Raw genomic sequence first — 13,982 nt, 5'->3', positions numbered from 1 at the left:
GATTCTACATGCTGGAGGGGGTGCGGTCAAACGGGGACCATGACACACCTTTTGTGGGAATGCGCAGAGGTACAAGAGTACTGGGATGGAGTGCTTCACGACATAGACCAGCACTTTGAAACAGAGATCCCCCGCTTTCCCGCCTACACGATACTGGGCCTCCCCAACAAACTCACGTTCCCACTCGAATCATTACGAGGGAGGCAAATGGGGCTGGCAGTAGGGGCGTCGACGCAACATATCCTTTCGCTATGGGGCAATACGAGAAAACCCACACATACAGGATGGCTCCACAGACTTTGGTACATTATGGGCATGGAACGGATTCAGGCCTCCCTTACGCAATCGACGGACTCCTTCAGTGACACATGGCAACCACTGATCTCTCTGTTGACCCAGGAGTTCAATGAGCTGACATGTCCGAAATATCTCAGGGTACTTCGCCTTGTTGATGACTTCCATAAGCCGCCGGATGCCAAAGGTTGACGCCCACGACACCACACTTGAACAACACCATACAGAGGAAATGAGGAACACACCGAGGGGAGGGGAACTGGGAGGGTGGGGAACGGGGGGAAGGGAGAGGGGGGACTGGGGACAGTTGGGTTTTGGGGTTGTTAACTGCATCTTTAAGAAACATAATGCCCACACCAGCTCGCATGGACACATTGAACCACCCCTGGAACGAGGCGAAAGGGGGAGGTCAGCGCGGGAGTTAACTCACGATGTTGCAATTGTCCAATTGTATTATGTGCAATGCCAATGAAAATAATAAAACAAATTTGATCCAAAAAAACCAAAACATTTCTCAATTCCTTTACAGAAGCTCTGGCCTATTTGTAGGTTTCAGTGAAAAGTTTTCATTTGATCTGGAGATCCACCTACTCTAAAGTAGAATTTTAGATGCAAATACAGAGACGATTACTCAAAATGTGTTAATATAACACCTACTCAAATCTCACGGGCTAAACAATCTTTGCACTCCGACATATGGCGTAACATACCTTCCGTTCTCTGATCCAAGTCACTCATCAGCTGGAAATTCCTTTGCAGCTCACATGGTAAGTTTTCTATGCCTGAAACATCAAGTAGGGTCCTTTGTTAGTTCGTTCATAAACTTTCCACCACACACACAAATACTACACAAAATGAACCATCAACAGATATAGCTATATTAGTGGAACATAACCTAAAAGTAGGCATACTTGGTTAACCTTAACCATTTATATTTCTATTGCAACACCACCAGCAAAACGTGTTATTTTACACTCTTCCTTACACACCTACTCTAGGCCTTTTCAATTCAGCTGTATTTTTGACTCATCATTCATCAAAAGGAAGTTCAAAGATCCACCCACTGGTTCTGCTACTCATCGCCAATGCACCTTCAATCATTTCATGACTTTTTTGCCCACAACACCACAATCCTATAAATATGCTTCACATAGTGCATTATCCACCACTAAGGTATCTCATCACATGCCCGCAGGCAAATACAACTTTGTAATCATTCAGACCCGCAAATCAAACACATTCTTATATTTCCAAATCCCATCCACAAGACTAACATTATTGCCGTTCTGAGGGTTTTTTACAGCAATAAAGCACAACCAATAAACACTGGTTCTCTTCATTGTCTGAACACCCTTTATCAGTATACCTTTGCAGAGCAAACACTTATCAGTTTATTTTCCCAAAATGTAATCTCAGACTGCTTAGCTTGCTCACAACATTGTATATGAATGTTCCAGAGACAATGATGAAATGCAAACAGAACACATGCATACATTTTTTCTTGAAAACAGTGTAAAAATCAAGTATTTTGGATTTCCAATATTGTTCATGTTTTAGGACGTTCTATGTATTTCAAGTGTCAGAATCAAAACCCTATACTTGTAAACCTGTTCCTGTTTCCATGAGATAGGACTCTCGTGCATGCAAATAATCTAATCTAACTAAAAAAAACTAAGCAGGTTTATTAATACATTGTGTGCATTCTATCATCAAACTCTCTTATTAATTAAAAAAATCTGACAATTTTCAGAAAAGTCACATATGCATAGTTTTCTAAGGGTTGAGGTGTGAGGGTGTACTGTCACTTTATGTGAAGGTTAATGCTTGGCATTGGGAGTAACCTGAGAGGTATGCCATGCAGTGTCTTTAGATCTCTTGTGATTCATGCCCTCCTCCTCACTGCTGTTTCTTTTCTTTATACAGGAAATGTGGCAAACTACAGTCCGCCGTACTATGCCGGTGTCCCAAAGGTTTTTGGGGAATTGTATTCTAAAAATGATTGGGATTTTAAGTGCAAATCAGGATATTTCCTACCCCAAAGTTACATGTGTTCTTCGTAACTAAAAGTCTGGACTCTACCTTGCTCGTCTGTAAATAGCTTTAAAGAAGATAAGACGCTTATTTGAAATAACAGGGGTAAAGAAGATGTACTCACATTGCCACAGGAAGGAACGCATGGATTCCTTAATTTACCAAGAACAGTTGTGGAAAATTGTGCTATATCACACAGTCAACCAAAATGTATATTCACTGAAAGTGCCCATCTTCCTGGATCAACCATCAAAAAGACCATTCATCAATGACAACTTAACAAATGAGGGGCATTTTCAATCAATACATAGTCCTCCAAATCAAGATTGCTTTTGTTAACAATGTCTTAGTGATTAGTTTTACACTTCTTATAATCCACTTGCTTCTGTACTCCAGAGAATTCTAATGTTCGATAAAATTATTATTTATTGTTTCATCCCCAGAACATCAAAATCCAGCCATGGTTCATTCCATAAATAGGAACTTCTTCAGTCCTTCACGGCTATTACATCGGAAAATAATCCATATTAAAAAAAAAAAAACGATGACTATACAAAAAGGAAGACGTCTTTAGAAACTAGCCTTCAAAAAGGACTTGTTTTTACACACAAAGGTGTTGAGAAGATAAACCAAACCAATAAGTCAAACAGATGGAAGAACGTTCATGTGATCATTTGAATTTATTGTTCACGAAGATGTAAAGGATGCAGATTGCACATTGCAGTTCAGGATCAGGTTGTGTTTTCGCTGCAAAGGCATTTTTAGATTTGTCTATAACTTGACATGTATGTCGACGCACTTACAAGAAACTAAGGGGCTCATTAGGATGGCGGACGGAAGTGCGACCGCCGTCCTGGAGTAGGCGGAAAATGCCATTTCCGTGTCCGCCTGCCGCGGTCACTCCGTCCGCCATATTAGGATTGTAAAAACTGTCAAAAGTCTGTGCGCGACGGAAGAGCACGCACCGCAGCCGAAATACACCCGACCCCGCGGCGGACATAACAAATCCAGAGACACCGCCGTACGGACTGATGTCACCGACCGTCCCCCAAATCACGATGGCGGAAAACACACATAAAACCGCTGCGGAAAAACAACCTGCCTGAACACGGGGGATTCCCCACAGCGAAGAAACCACACATTGCAGAGATACCCACCACAAGCTGCTCGCCGTCAAGGATCCAGCGCTACACGCATTTCCGATACTCTTCGCGCTCCACCACCTGCAAGTCATGGACCATCATCGACGACGACGCAGGTACGCAACACACCATTTGCTGTCGGAAGGGGAGTACCTGCCAGGGCCGTGACGTTGGGAAGGGGAGTGTCATGTTTGAGAAACCACATTAGATCGCAAAAAGATATCCACAATTGAAGTACACAAGCAGGCGTGACAACGACAAACCAATACACATGATTGACTTGCTTTATTAAACATAATTAGGGTACAATCTCTGAGCATGCAAAAGCATGGGCACCGGGTACAACAGAGCAGGTACATCAGAGGCAGCACATGAGAGGGGCTAAGTGCATCAACAGTCCATTGCACAGAACAGGTACATCAGAGGCAGCACATGAGAGGGCAGAATGGAGTATCAGACCAGCAACAGGGCATTGTGGCCAACATAGCAGGTACATCAGAGGCAGCACATGAGAAGGGCTAAGTGCATCAACAGTCCATTGCACAGAACAGGTACATCAGAGGCAGCACATGAGAGGGCAGAATGCAGTATCAGAACAGCAACAGGGCATTGTGGCCAACACAGCAGGTACATCAGAGGCAGCACATGAGAGGGGCTAGGTGCATCAACAGTCCATTGCACAGAACAGGTACATCAGAGGCAGCACATGAGAGGGCAGAATGCAGTATCAGAACAGCAACAGGGCATTGTGGCCAACACAGCAGGTACATCAGAGGCAGCACATGAGAGGGGCTAGGTGCATCAACAGTCCATTGCACAGAACAGGTACATCAGAGGCTGCACATGAGAGGGGGTAAGTGCATCAACAGTCCATTGCACAGAACAGGTACATCAGAGGCAGCACATGAGAGGGCAGAATGCAGTATCAGAACAGCAACAGGGCATTGTGGCCAACACAGCAGGTACATCAGAGGCAGCACATGAGAGGGGCGAAGTGCATCAACAGTCCATTGCACAGAACAGGTACATCAAAGGCTGCACATGAGTGGGGCTAAGTGCATCCACAGTCCATTGCACAGAACAGGTACATCAGAGGCAGCACATGAGAGGGCAGAATGCAGTATCAGAACAGCAACAGGGCATTGTGGCCAACACAGCAGGTACATCAGAGGCAGCACATGAGAGGGGCTAAGTGCATCAACAGTCAATTGCACAGAACAGGTACATCATAGGCTGCACATGAGAGGGGCTAGGTGCATCAACAGTCCGTTGAACAGAACAGGTACATCACTGGCAGCACATGGGAGGGGCTAGGTGTATCAACAGTTCATTGCACAGAGCAGGTACATCAGAGGCAGCACATGAGAAGGGCTAAGTGCATCAACAGTCCATTGCACAGAACAGGTACATCAGAGGCAGCACATGAGAGGGCAGAATGCAGTATCAGACCAGCAACAGGGCATTGTGGCCAACATAGCAGGTACATCAGAGGCAGCACATGAGAGGGGCTAAGTGCATCAACAGTCCATTGCACAGAACAGGTACATCAGAGGCTGCACATGAGAGGGGGTAAGTGCATCAACAGTCCATTGCACAGAACAGGTACATCAGAGGCAGCACATGAGAGGGCAGAATGCAGTATCAGAACAGCAACAGGGCATTGTGGCCAACACAGCAGGTACATCAGAGGCAGCACATGAGAGTGGCGAAGTGCATCAACAGTCCATTGCACAGAACAGGTACATCAAAGGCTGCACATGAGTGGGGCTAAGTGCATCCACAGTCCATTGCACAGAACAGGTACATCAGAGGCAGCACATGAGAGGGCAGAATGCAGTATCAGAACAGCAACAGGGCATTGTGGCCAACACAGCAGGTACATCAGAGGCAGCACATGAGAGGGGCTAAGTGCATCAACAGTCAATTGCACAGAACAGGTACATCATAGGCTGCACATGAGAGGGGCTAGGTGCATCAACAGTCCGTTGAACAGAACAGGAACATCACTGGCAGCACATGAGAGGGGCTAGGTGTATCAACAGTCCATTGCACAGAACAGGTACATCAGAGGCAGCACATGAGAGGGGCTAAGTGCATCAACAGTCCATTGCACAGAACAGGTACATCAGAGGCAGCACATGAGAGGGCAGAACGCAGTATCAGAACAGCAACAGGGCATTGTGGCCAACACAGCAGGTACATCAGAGGCAGCACATGAGAGGGCAGAATGCAGTATCAGAACAGCAACAGGGCATTGTGGCCAACACCGCAGGTACATCAGAGGCAGCACATGAGGGGCTAAGTGCAACAACAGTCCATTGCACAGAACAGGTACATCAGAGGCAGCACATGAGAGGGCAGAATGCAGTATCAGAACAGCAACAGGACATTGTGGCCAACAGAGCAGGTACATCAGAGGCAGCACATTAGAGGGCAGAATGCAGTATCAGAACAGCAACAGGGTATTGTGGCCAACACAGCAGGTACATCAGAGGCAGCACATGAGAAAGGCTAAGTGCATCAACAGTCCATTGCACAGAACAGGTACATCAGAGGCTGCACGTGAGAGGGGCTAGGTGCATCAACAGTCCATTGCACAGAACAGGTACATCACTGGCAGCACATGAGAGGGGCTAGGTGCATCAACAGTCCATTGCACAGAACAGGTACATCAGAGGCAGCACATGAGAGGGCAGAATGCAGTATCAGAACAGCAACAGGGCATTGTGGCCAACACAGCAGGTACATCAGAGGCAGCACATGAGAGGGGCTAAGTTCATCAACAGTCCATTGCACAGAACAGGTACATCAGAGGCTGCACATGAGAGGGGATAGATGCATCAACAGTCCATTGCACAGAACAGGTATATCACTGGCAGCACACGAGAGGGGCTAGGTGCATCAACAGTCCATTGCACAGAACAGGTACATCAGAGGCAGCACATGAGAGGGGCTAAGTGCATCAACAGTCCATTGCACAGAACAGGTACATCAGAGGCAGCACATGAGAGGACAGAATGCAGTATCAGAACAGCAACAGGGCATTGTGGCCAACATAGCAGGTACATCAGAGGCAGCACATGAGAGGGCAGAATGCAGTATCAGAACAGCAACAGGGCATTGTGGCCAACACAGCAGGTACATCAGAGGCAGCACAAGTACGTGGTTAAAGGTATCCGTCCCAAGGACAACAACAATGCAAGGCTGGTTACAATGGACAATCTACACACCAAGTCAAATGACATGTGAGTGAAGGGAAATACACCTCACATCACGGAAGCTGGTGGACTGCCTGAACTACTTGCCTCTGACAACCTGCTAGCACCAGAAACTGGAGTGTGAGACACAGCCACAGCTCTAGTGACTGACACATGAGCCATCAACCCAGACACACTACCAGCACCAGAAACAGGAGTGTGACACACAGCCACAGATGTAGTGACTGACACATGAGCCCTCAATCCAGACACACTGCCAGCTACGAAACAGGAGTGTGAGACACAGCCACAGCTCTAGTGACTGATACATGAGCCATCGACCCAGACACACTGCCAGCACCAGAAACAGGAGTGTGAGACACAGCCACAGCTCTAGTGACTGACACATGAGCCATAGACCCAGACACACTGCCAGCACCAGAAACAGGAGAGGGCACAACTGAGACAGTGCCACTACATGATGCATGACAGCAAACAACAGACACAGAGCCACTATCAGACAACTGAGAGTGAACCTCTGATGCGCCACTGGGAACACCGGAAAGATGAGCCACAGGGCTGGATGGGCCAGGAGGCAGGGTGGCTCTGGGAGCTGGGGATAGCTGTACTGGAGCGACATCGGGTGGTCAGGTGTCAATGGTGTGTGTCTACGTTTCTTAGGAATATGTGAGGGCACCCTGGACATGACAGGACTGGCAAGTGGTGCGGACTCAAATGAAATATCACCCACCAAAGGTGGAGCATCTGCTGCTGGGGGTCTGCTCTCTGGGGCCGTGTTAGACCCTGCTTGTTGTTTGCTGTGTGCCAGCCTTCTGGCCTCTGCATCATGTGTAATGGGGGATGCAACAACAGGGTACTCCTTCCTCTGCTTCTGAAGGGCCTGGATGGGAGTGGAGGTATGGGGGAACTCCACCGCGGAGACATCTGTTTTCCGTTCCTTCGACAACATCAGCCTCAGTGCAGCCAGGGGTGATGTATGCCTGTCCTTGATGGAGCTAGTGTCTATGGGAGAAGCCTTGTCCCTTGGATGTGCCTTGGCCGTAAGAGGAATCTTGTTTCTGGACTTTCCCTGTTCCCTGGACGGTGCCCTGTCCCTGGCTGCAGACTTGTCCTTTGTAGTGTACCTGGCTCTAGAAGCGACCTTGTCCCTGGGAGTGTCCCTGCTCTTGGGAGTCGCCCCTTCCTTAGTAGTGTCCTTGTCCTTGGGAGTGTTCCTGCTCTTTTGAGGTGGCTTTGCCTTTGTAGTGTCCTTGTCCCTGCTCTTGGGAGTCACCCCTTCCTTAGTATTGTCCTTGTCCTTGGGAGTGTCCCTGCTCTTTTGAGGTGGCTTTGCCTTTGTAGTGTCCTTGTCCCTGCTCTTGGGAGTCGCCCCTTCCTTAGTAGTGTCCTTGTCCTTGGGAGTGTTCCTGCTCTTTTGAGGTGGCTTTGCCTTTGTAGTGTCCTTGTCCCTGCTCTTGGGAGTCGCCCCTTCCTTAGTATTGTCCTTGGGAGTGTCCCTGCTCTTTTGAGGTGCCTTTGCCTTTGTAGTGTCCTTGTCCCTGCTCTTGGGAGTCGCCCCTTCCTTAGTAGTGTCCTTGTCCTTGGGAGTGTCCCTGCTCTTTTGAGGTGGCTTTGCCTTTGTAGTGTCCTTGTCCAAGGGAGTGTCCCTGGACTTGGGAGTTTCCCTTGCCTTGGGAGTACCTTTTGTGTGGGATGCCTGTGTAGCATGTGAAGCCATTTCCCCCCCAACACCCCTTGGGGATCCTGTGTGTGAACTCCAGTGTATCTCACTTCGTCTTTGGTAACAGATTTTCCTGTCCTAGGGGATGGTGTCTGTGCCCAAAGTGCCCTGCCGTGCTGCCTGTGGCTGCTTCTAGTGCAATAACCTGTAAAAGAGTCCTGGTCAGAAAATTCACTCCCCGAGACATCAAGTGGTGTAGATGGGAGAACAGAAGTAGCACCCTGTCTATGAGACTGTACAATGGCAGAAGACACAGTGTTTGCCAATGACTGAACTGTTCCGTGTAGACCAGCAACATCGCCATGCATCCCTTCCATGAATGCCACCACCTGCCCCAACTTCCTATCGTGGTCTTGTAATGCATTGATCATGTTGGTCTGCCCCACACACAGCTGTCGCAGCAGATCAACAGCCCCAGCACAAAGTGTACTTTGGGTCACCGGGGCAGGGGCAGCGGTGCCTGCACCGAAGGCCACTCTGCTCCCCCTACTTCTGCGTGCACGAGCAGTACTTGGTGCAGTTGGCGACAGTGTGGGACCTGTGTGCTGTGTCCTGACCGAAGGTGTTGATTGCCCACTCCCTGTCTGTGACAACAGTGCTGACTCACCAACACTGTCGGAAGATGAGGACGATGGTGTTTCGACATGCGAGTCCTCAGGGACGGTCCTGTCCCCCTCTGCGGGGCTGCCCTCTTCTGTGTCAGTCTACGTGTGTGTGATGTCTGATCCGGATGCATTGCCACCACTCATCTCCGTCGTCTGTGGGTCAGTGCCCTCTGCCAAAGCTGAAATAGAGAGAAAAGAGGTGTAAGTAAGTGCCACGCTCACGTACTGAAGGACAACAAATCTCTAATTTCATTTCAGACAAAGAACATGTAGCACCCATCCTGCACACGTCCCACCCCTACCAGTCATCCTCACATCAAAGAACCGGTGGTGGCCGTGAAACATGTACATCATACGAACAGGGCAAGTGCCTGTAGATCTGCACACATGTCATGCCATGGGACCACAGACCTCTACGGCATGTCCTTGAACCCTCAACTACTAAGCAAGTGGCCTGTCAACCTGGCGGACATGGATGCCAATGCACACTCCGCTAATGGCACCAACATGGTATTTCTGCAAAACATACGCACAACGGATGTCACTACTGTGTCTGAGCACCAATACATGCATTGCACTCCCAAGTAACATACACATACAGTCTGCTTACCGCTAGTTTGCTGTTGATCCCCACTCAGCCGGGCGGACAGGTCAGGATGCGTCACAGCAATGATACGGTGCATAAGAGGGGTCATGGTGCGTCGGGCCAGACGTGAAGATCTTGGAATCATCCCCAGTGTCATCTCCGCAACATTCTTGCTAAGCCTGGATATGTCGTCCCAGCGCTTGTGGCAGTGTGTGTGTTGTCTATTGCACACCCCCACTGCCCGTACATCACATGCTATGGTCCTCCACACGGCCTTGCGAAGGTTCAGCTTTACCTACCATGATGGGAGACAAGAGGGTAACGTAAGTGGACAGTATGACATGCACATACTTCGTAGAAACACGTATCCACATGCAGCCATGCTCTGCACAACACATGTGAAGGTCCCACAGCACACCGCCAGGCTTGCAGAAGACAGGAGCCACTGACCACCTCATGGCCAACAGCATGTACACCACTGCACTTACCACCTGTCCGGGTGCACCGTAGAGCTGTTCGTAGTGGCTGAGCACACCGGCCACAAGAACATCTAGTTCCGCTGCGGTGAACGGACGAGACCGGATCTCTCTCACTCTCTGCATGGCAAGGTCCTGGACTGTGGCACTACAGCAGCAGTTGTTGGTCAGCTCAGCAGCAGCAGGTCGAGGTGATGGTCACAGGCAGCAGTTGTGGGTCAGCTCAGCAGCAGCAGGTCGAGGTGATGGTCACAGGCAGCAGTCGTGGGTCAGCTCAGCAGCAGCAGGTCGAGGTGATGGTCACAGGCAGTAGTCGTGGGTCAGCTCAGCAGCAGCAGGTCGAGGTGATGGTCACAGGCAGCAGTTGTGGGTCAGCTCAGCAGCAGCAGGTCGAGGTGATGGTCAAAGGCAGCAGTCGTGGGTCAGCTCAGCAGCAGCAGGTCGAGGTGATGGTCACAGGCAGCAGTGGCACTAAGCAGTGAATGTGTGCTTGTGAAAATCACACATATATAGGGCCCTGAGCCCATGTCAGTGGCACACGTCGGCAGCAATTGGTTCCCCCTGGATGCCTCTTTCAAAAAGAGCCAATGACTGGCCCTGGTGTGGCGGTGCACGGCTTCCGCTATTTTCGATTGCGCATACCCGCCCCGCGTTACCTCTTCCCATTGGCTACATGTGCACGGACCGTCATGGTCACACATCGGCAACCGCATGCGCACGCTTCCGCGACGGTGCATCTTTTGAAAATATACAATCAGTGGCGCCGCCATGGCGGTGCACGCATTCCGCGGGGGAGGTGCAGGCCAACACATACTTGTGATAATGAAATTCGAAATGGCAGTTCATGACCCCCCTTACAGTCACATTGCATCATCCACCGTAGAACGGCCATGCCAGGCCGGTTACCCACCGCCGTGGCAGGCCAGTCACCAACCGCCGGTCCAGCTCGGTCACCCACCGGCGTGCCGGGCCGGTCACCCACCGCCGTGGCAGGCCAGTCACCCACCGCCGTGGCAGGCCAGTCACCCACCGGCGTGCCAGGCCGGTCAACACCCGGCGGTGGGTGACCGGCCTGGAACGCCGGTGGGTGACTGGCCTGCCACGGCGGTGGGTGACCGGCCTGGCATGCCGGTGGGTGACCGGCCTGGCACGCCGGTGGGTGACCGGCCTGCCACAGCGGTGGGTGACCGGCCTGGCATGCCGGTGGGTGACTGGCCTGCCACGGCGGTGGGTGACCGGCATGGCTTGCCGGTGGGTGACCGGCCTGGCACGCAGGTGGGTGACTGGCCTGCCACGGCGGTGGGTGACTGGCCTGGCACGCCGATGGGTGACTGGCCTGCCACAGCGGTGGGTGACCGGCATGGCTCAGCGGTGGGTGACCGGCCTGGCACAGCGGTGGGTGACCGGCCTGGCATGCCGGTGGGTGACTGGCCTGCCACGGCGGTGGGTGACTGGCCTGCCACGGCGGTGGGTGACTGGCCTGCCACGCCGGTGGGTGACTGGCCTGCCACGGCGGTGGGTGACCGGCATGGCTCGCCGGTGGGTGACCGGCCTGGCACGCCGGTGGGTGACTGGTCTGCCACGACGGTGGGTGACCGGCCTGGCACGCCGGTGGGTGACTGGCGTGCCACGGCAGTGGGTGACCGGCATCGCTCGCCGGTGGGTGACCGGCCTGGCACGCCGGTGGGTGACTGGCCTGCCACGGCGGAGGGTGACCGGCATGGCTCGCCGGTGGGTGACCGGCCTGGCACGCCGGTGGGTGACTGGCCTGCCACATCGGTGGGTGACCGGCCTGGCATGCCGGTGGGTGACTGGCCTGCCACGGCGGTGGGTGACCAGCATGGCTCGCCGGTGGGTGACCGGCCTGGCACGCCGGTGGGTGACTGGCCTGCCACGGCGGTGGGTGACTGGCCTGGCACGCCGGTGGGTGACTGGCCTGCCACGGGGTGGGTGACCGGCCTGGCATGCCGGTGGGTGACTGGCCTGGCACGGCCGTTCTACGGTGGATGATGCAATGTGACTGTAAGGGGGATCATGAACTGCAATTTCGAATTTCATAATCACAAGTATGTGTTGGCCTGCACCTCCCCCGCGGAATGCGTGCACCGCCATGGCAGCGCCACTGATTGTATATTTTCAAAAGATGCACTGTCGCGGAAGCGCGCGCATGCGGTTGCCGATGTGTGACCTTGACGGTCCGTGCACATGTAGCCAATGGGAAGAGGTAACGCGGGGCGCGTAAGCGCAATCGAAAATAGCGAAAGCCGTGCACCGCCATGGCGACGCCACTGATTGTATATTTACAAATGCTGCACCGTCGCGGAAGTCCACACATGCGTAATGAGGGGTGTGACCGTGATGGTACTTGGCCAAACAGCATATGTCATGCAGTATATCATGGACAACGTTCATCTACTGTGTAGGTGGAAGCCGTCCACACATGGCATACGTACACACACTACATGTCTCCGCACTGTAATGCTGATAGTTGTACATGTGTGTTAGGACATGTACCCACTGCTGCAAGAATTAGGATGTGCAGTCAATGGCCCGTGGCCAAGTGTGTATTTCGCATCCTCTTTTATTCATGTGTGTACATACTGTTGGACTTGCCAGTGGTTAACTATGGCCATTGATGTGCACCCAATTTGCTACACATGTGTATGTCGACGTGTTGACGATTATTTTTTTCCTTACACACGTTTCAACTGATACACATCTACACAGTACATCAAGGCTGTCTGGCCACATTCAGAATCTGTTGTCAGTGTGTGGAAGTAACAATGGTGGGGGTACACATGCATTCTGTGTATGCGTATTTGTGTTGCCTCTTGTGTGACCATGCATGTCATGTGAGGATGCTCTCCATTGTAGGTGTGGTCATTGGTGCATGAAGACACGGAGTGTGTGTTGCATTATCGTATTGTGTGTGCAAGTGTGTCTGTGATGACGCTTGTCCACATTTGGGTCCTTAGGCATGTCTTGTTGGCAGTTCTTTTGACATGTGAGTATGTTACATTGTACATGTTTGCACACATCATGTTGTTAGTGGCTGCACATTGTTTTTATGCTAATCTGTATTGTATGTAATTTCAGACATGTCACACATATGATTATTGTCGACAACATTTCTCATTTTAATTGTGTTGGCCTACATGTGATAGAGTTGCACAGCTATGCGTTGTTGGTAAATTGACATCTACTACATCTACTCCCACACAGGAGGGCTCCAAATGTGCATCGCCCATACACTGTGCTGGAGGACATGGTTGACGAGGAGGTGATCAGAAAATTCCAGCTTGATCGACGTAGATTGCTGGAGCTTGTAGACCAATTGTCTCCTCATCTGCAGCCACGAAGAACATATCCTGGTTCCATTACACCCACAGCAAAGGTGATGGCGGCACTTCACTTCTTTGCAACTGGCACCTTCCAGTTCACAGTTGGACATGCCGGGGGGATGTCACAATCTATGTTCAGCATGGTACTGCGGGATGTTCTCAAAGCCATGATGATGTACAAGGATGATTACATCCATTTCCACGGGCGGCAGAGTTGGCAGCAGTCAAAGCAGACTTCTATGCACTGGGCCAGATACCACACGTAGTGGGTTCTATTGATGGCACCCATATCGGTCTCATTCCACCCCGGGCACGTGAGCCTGTATATCGCAATCGGAAGCAATTTCATGCGATCAACGTGCAGGTGGTGTGCCTGGCCGACAACATTATATCCATGTGTGTGCCAGATTTCCAGGCTCCGCACAGGACTCCCACATCATGCGGAGCAGCATTGTCCCCCAACTGATGGCAAATCTGCGTCCAGAACGTGTGTGGCTTGTTGGTGAGTATGCTGTGGGGACAGTTGTGTTTTCTGTGTGGCATGGGGTACCCACCAATCCTGGTTGTGA

General features: G+C 51.2%; 1 protein-coding gene across 1 annotated transcript in view; it reads right to left on the bottom strand.

Annotated features, from left to right (window-relative positions):
• The window catches only part of ING5 (inhibitor of growth family member 5), a 575,011-nt gene that overhangs the window by 496,227 nt on the left and 64,802 nt on the right, over nucleotides 1–13,982 (bottom strand). Inside the window, exon 2 of the mRNA XM_086944006.1 lies at nucleotides 1,005–1,076. Within this exon, the coding sequence (XP_086800132.1) occupies nucleotides 1,005–1,076 (72 nt within the window). The remainder of the gene's footprint in view (nucleotides 1–1,004; nucleotides 1,077–13,982) is intronic.

Source organism: Lissotriton vulgaris, chromosome 11 (genome assembly GCF_964263255.1).
Source record: "Lissotriton vulgaris chromosome 11, aLisVul1.2, whole genome shotgun sequence".
In the NCBI taxonomy this organism is placed as follows: Eukaryota; Metazoa; Chordata; class Amphibia; order Caudata; family Salamandridae; genus Lissotriton; species Lissotriton vulgaris.
The sequence above is the reverse complement of the archived record's forward strand: the minus strand, read 5'-3'. Positions and strand labels throughout refer to the sequence as shown.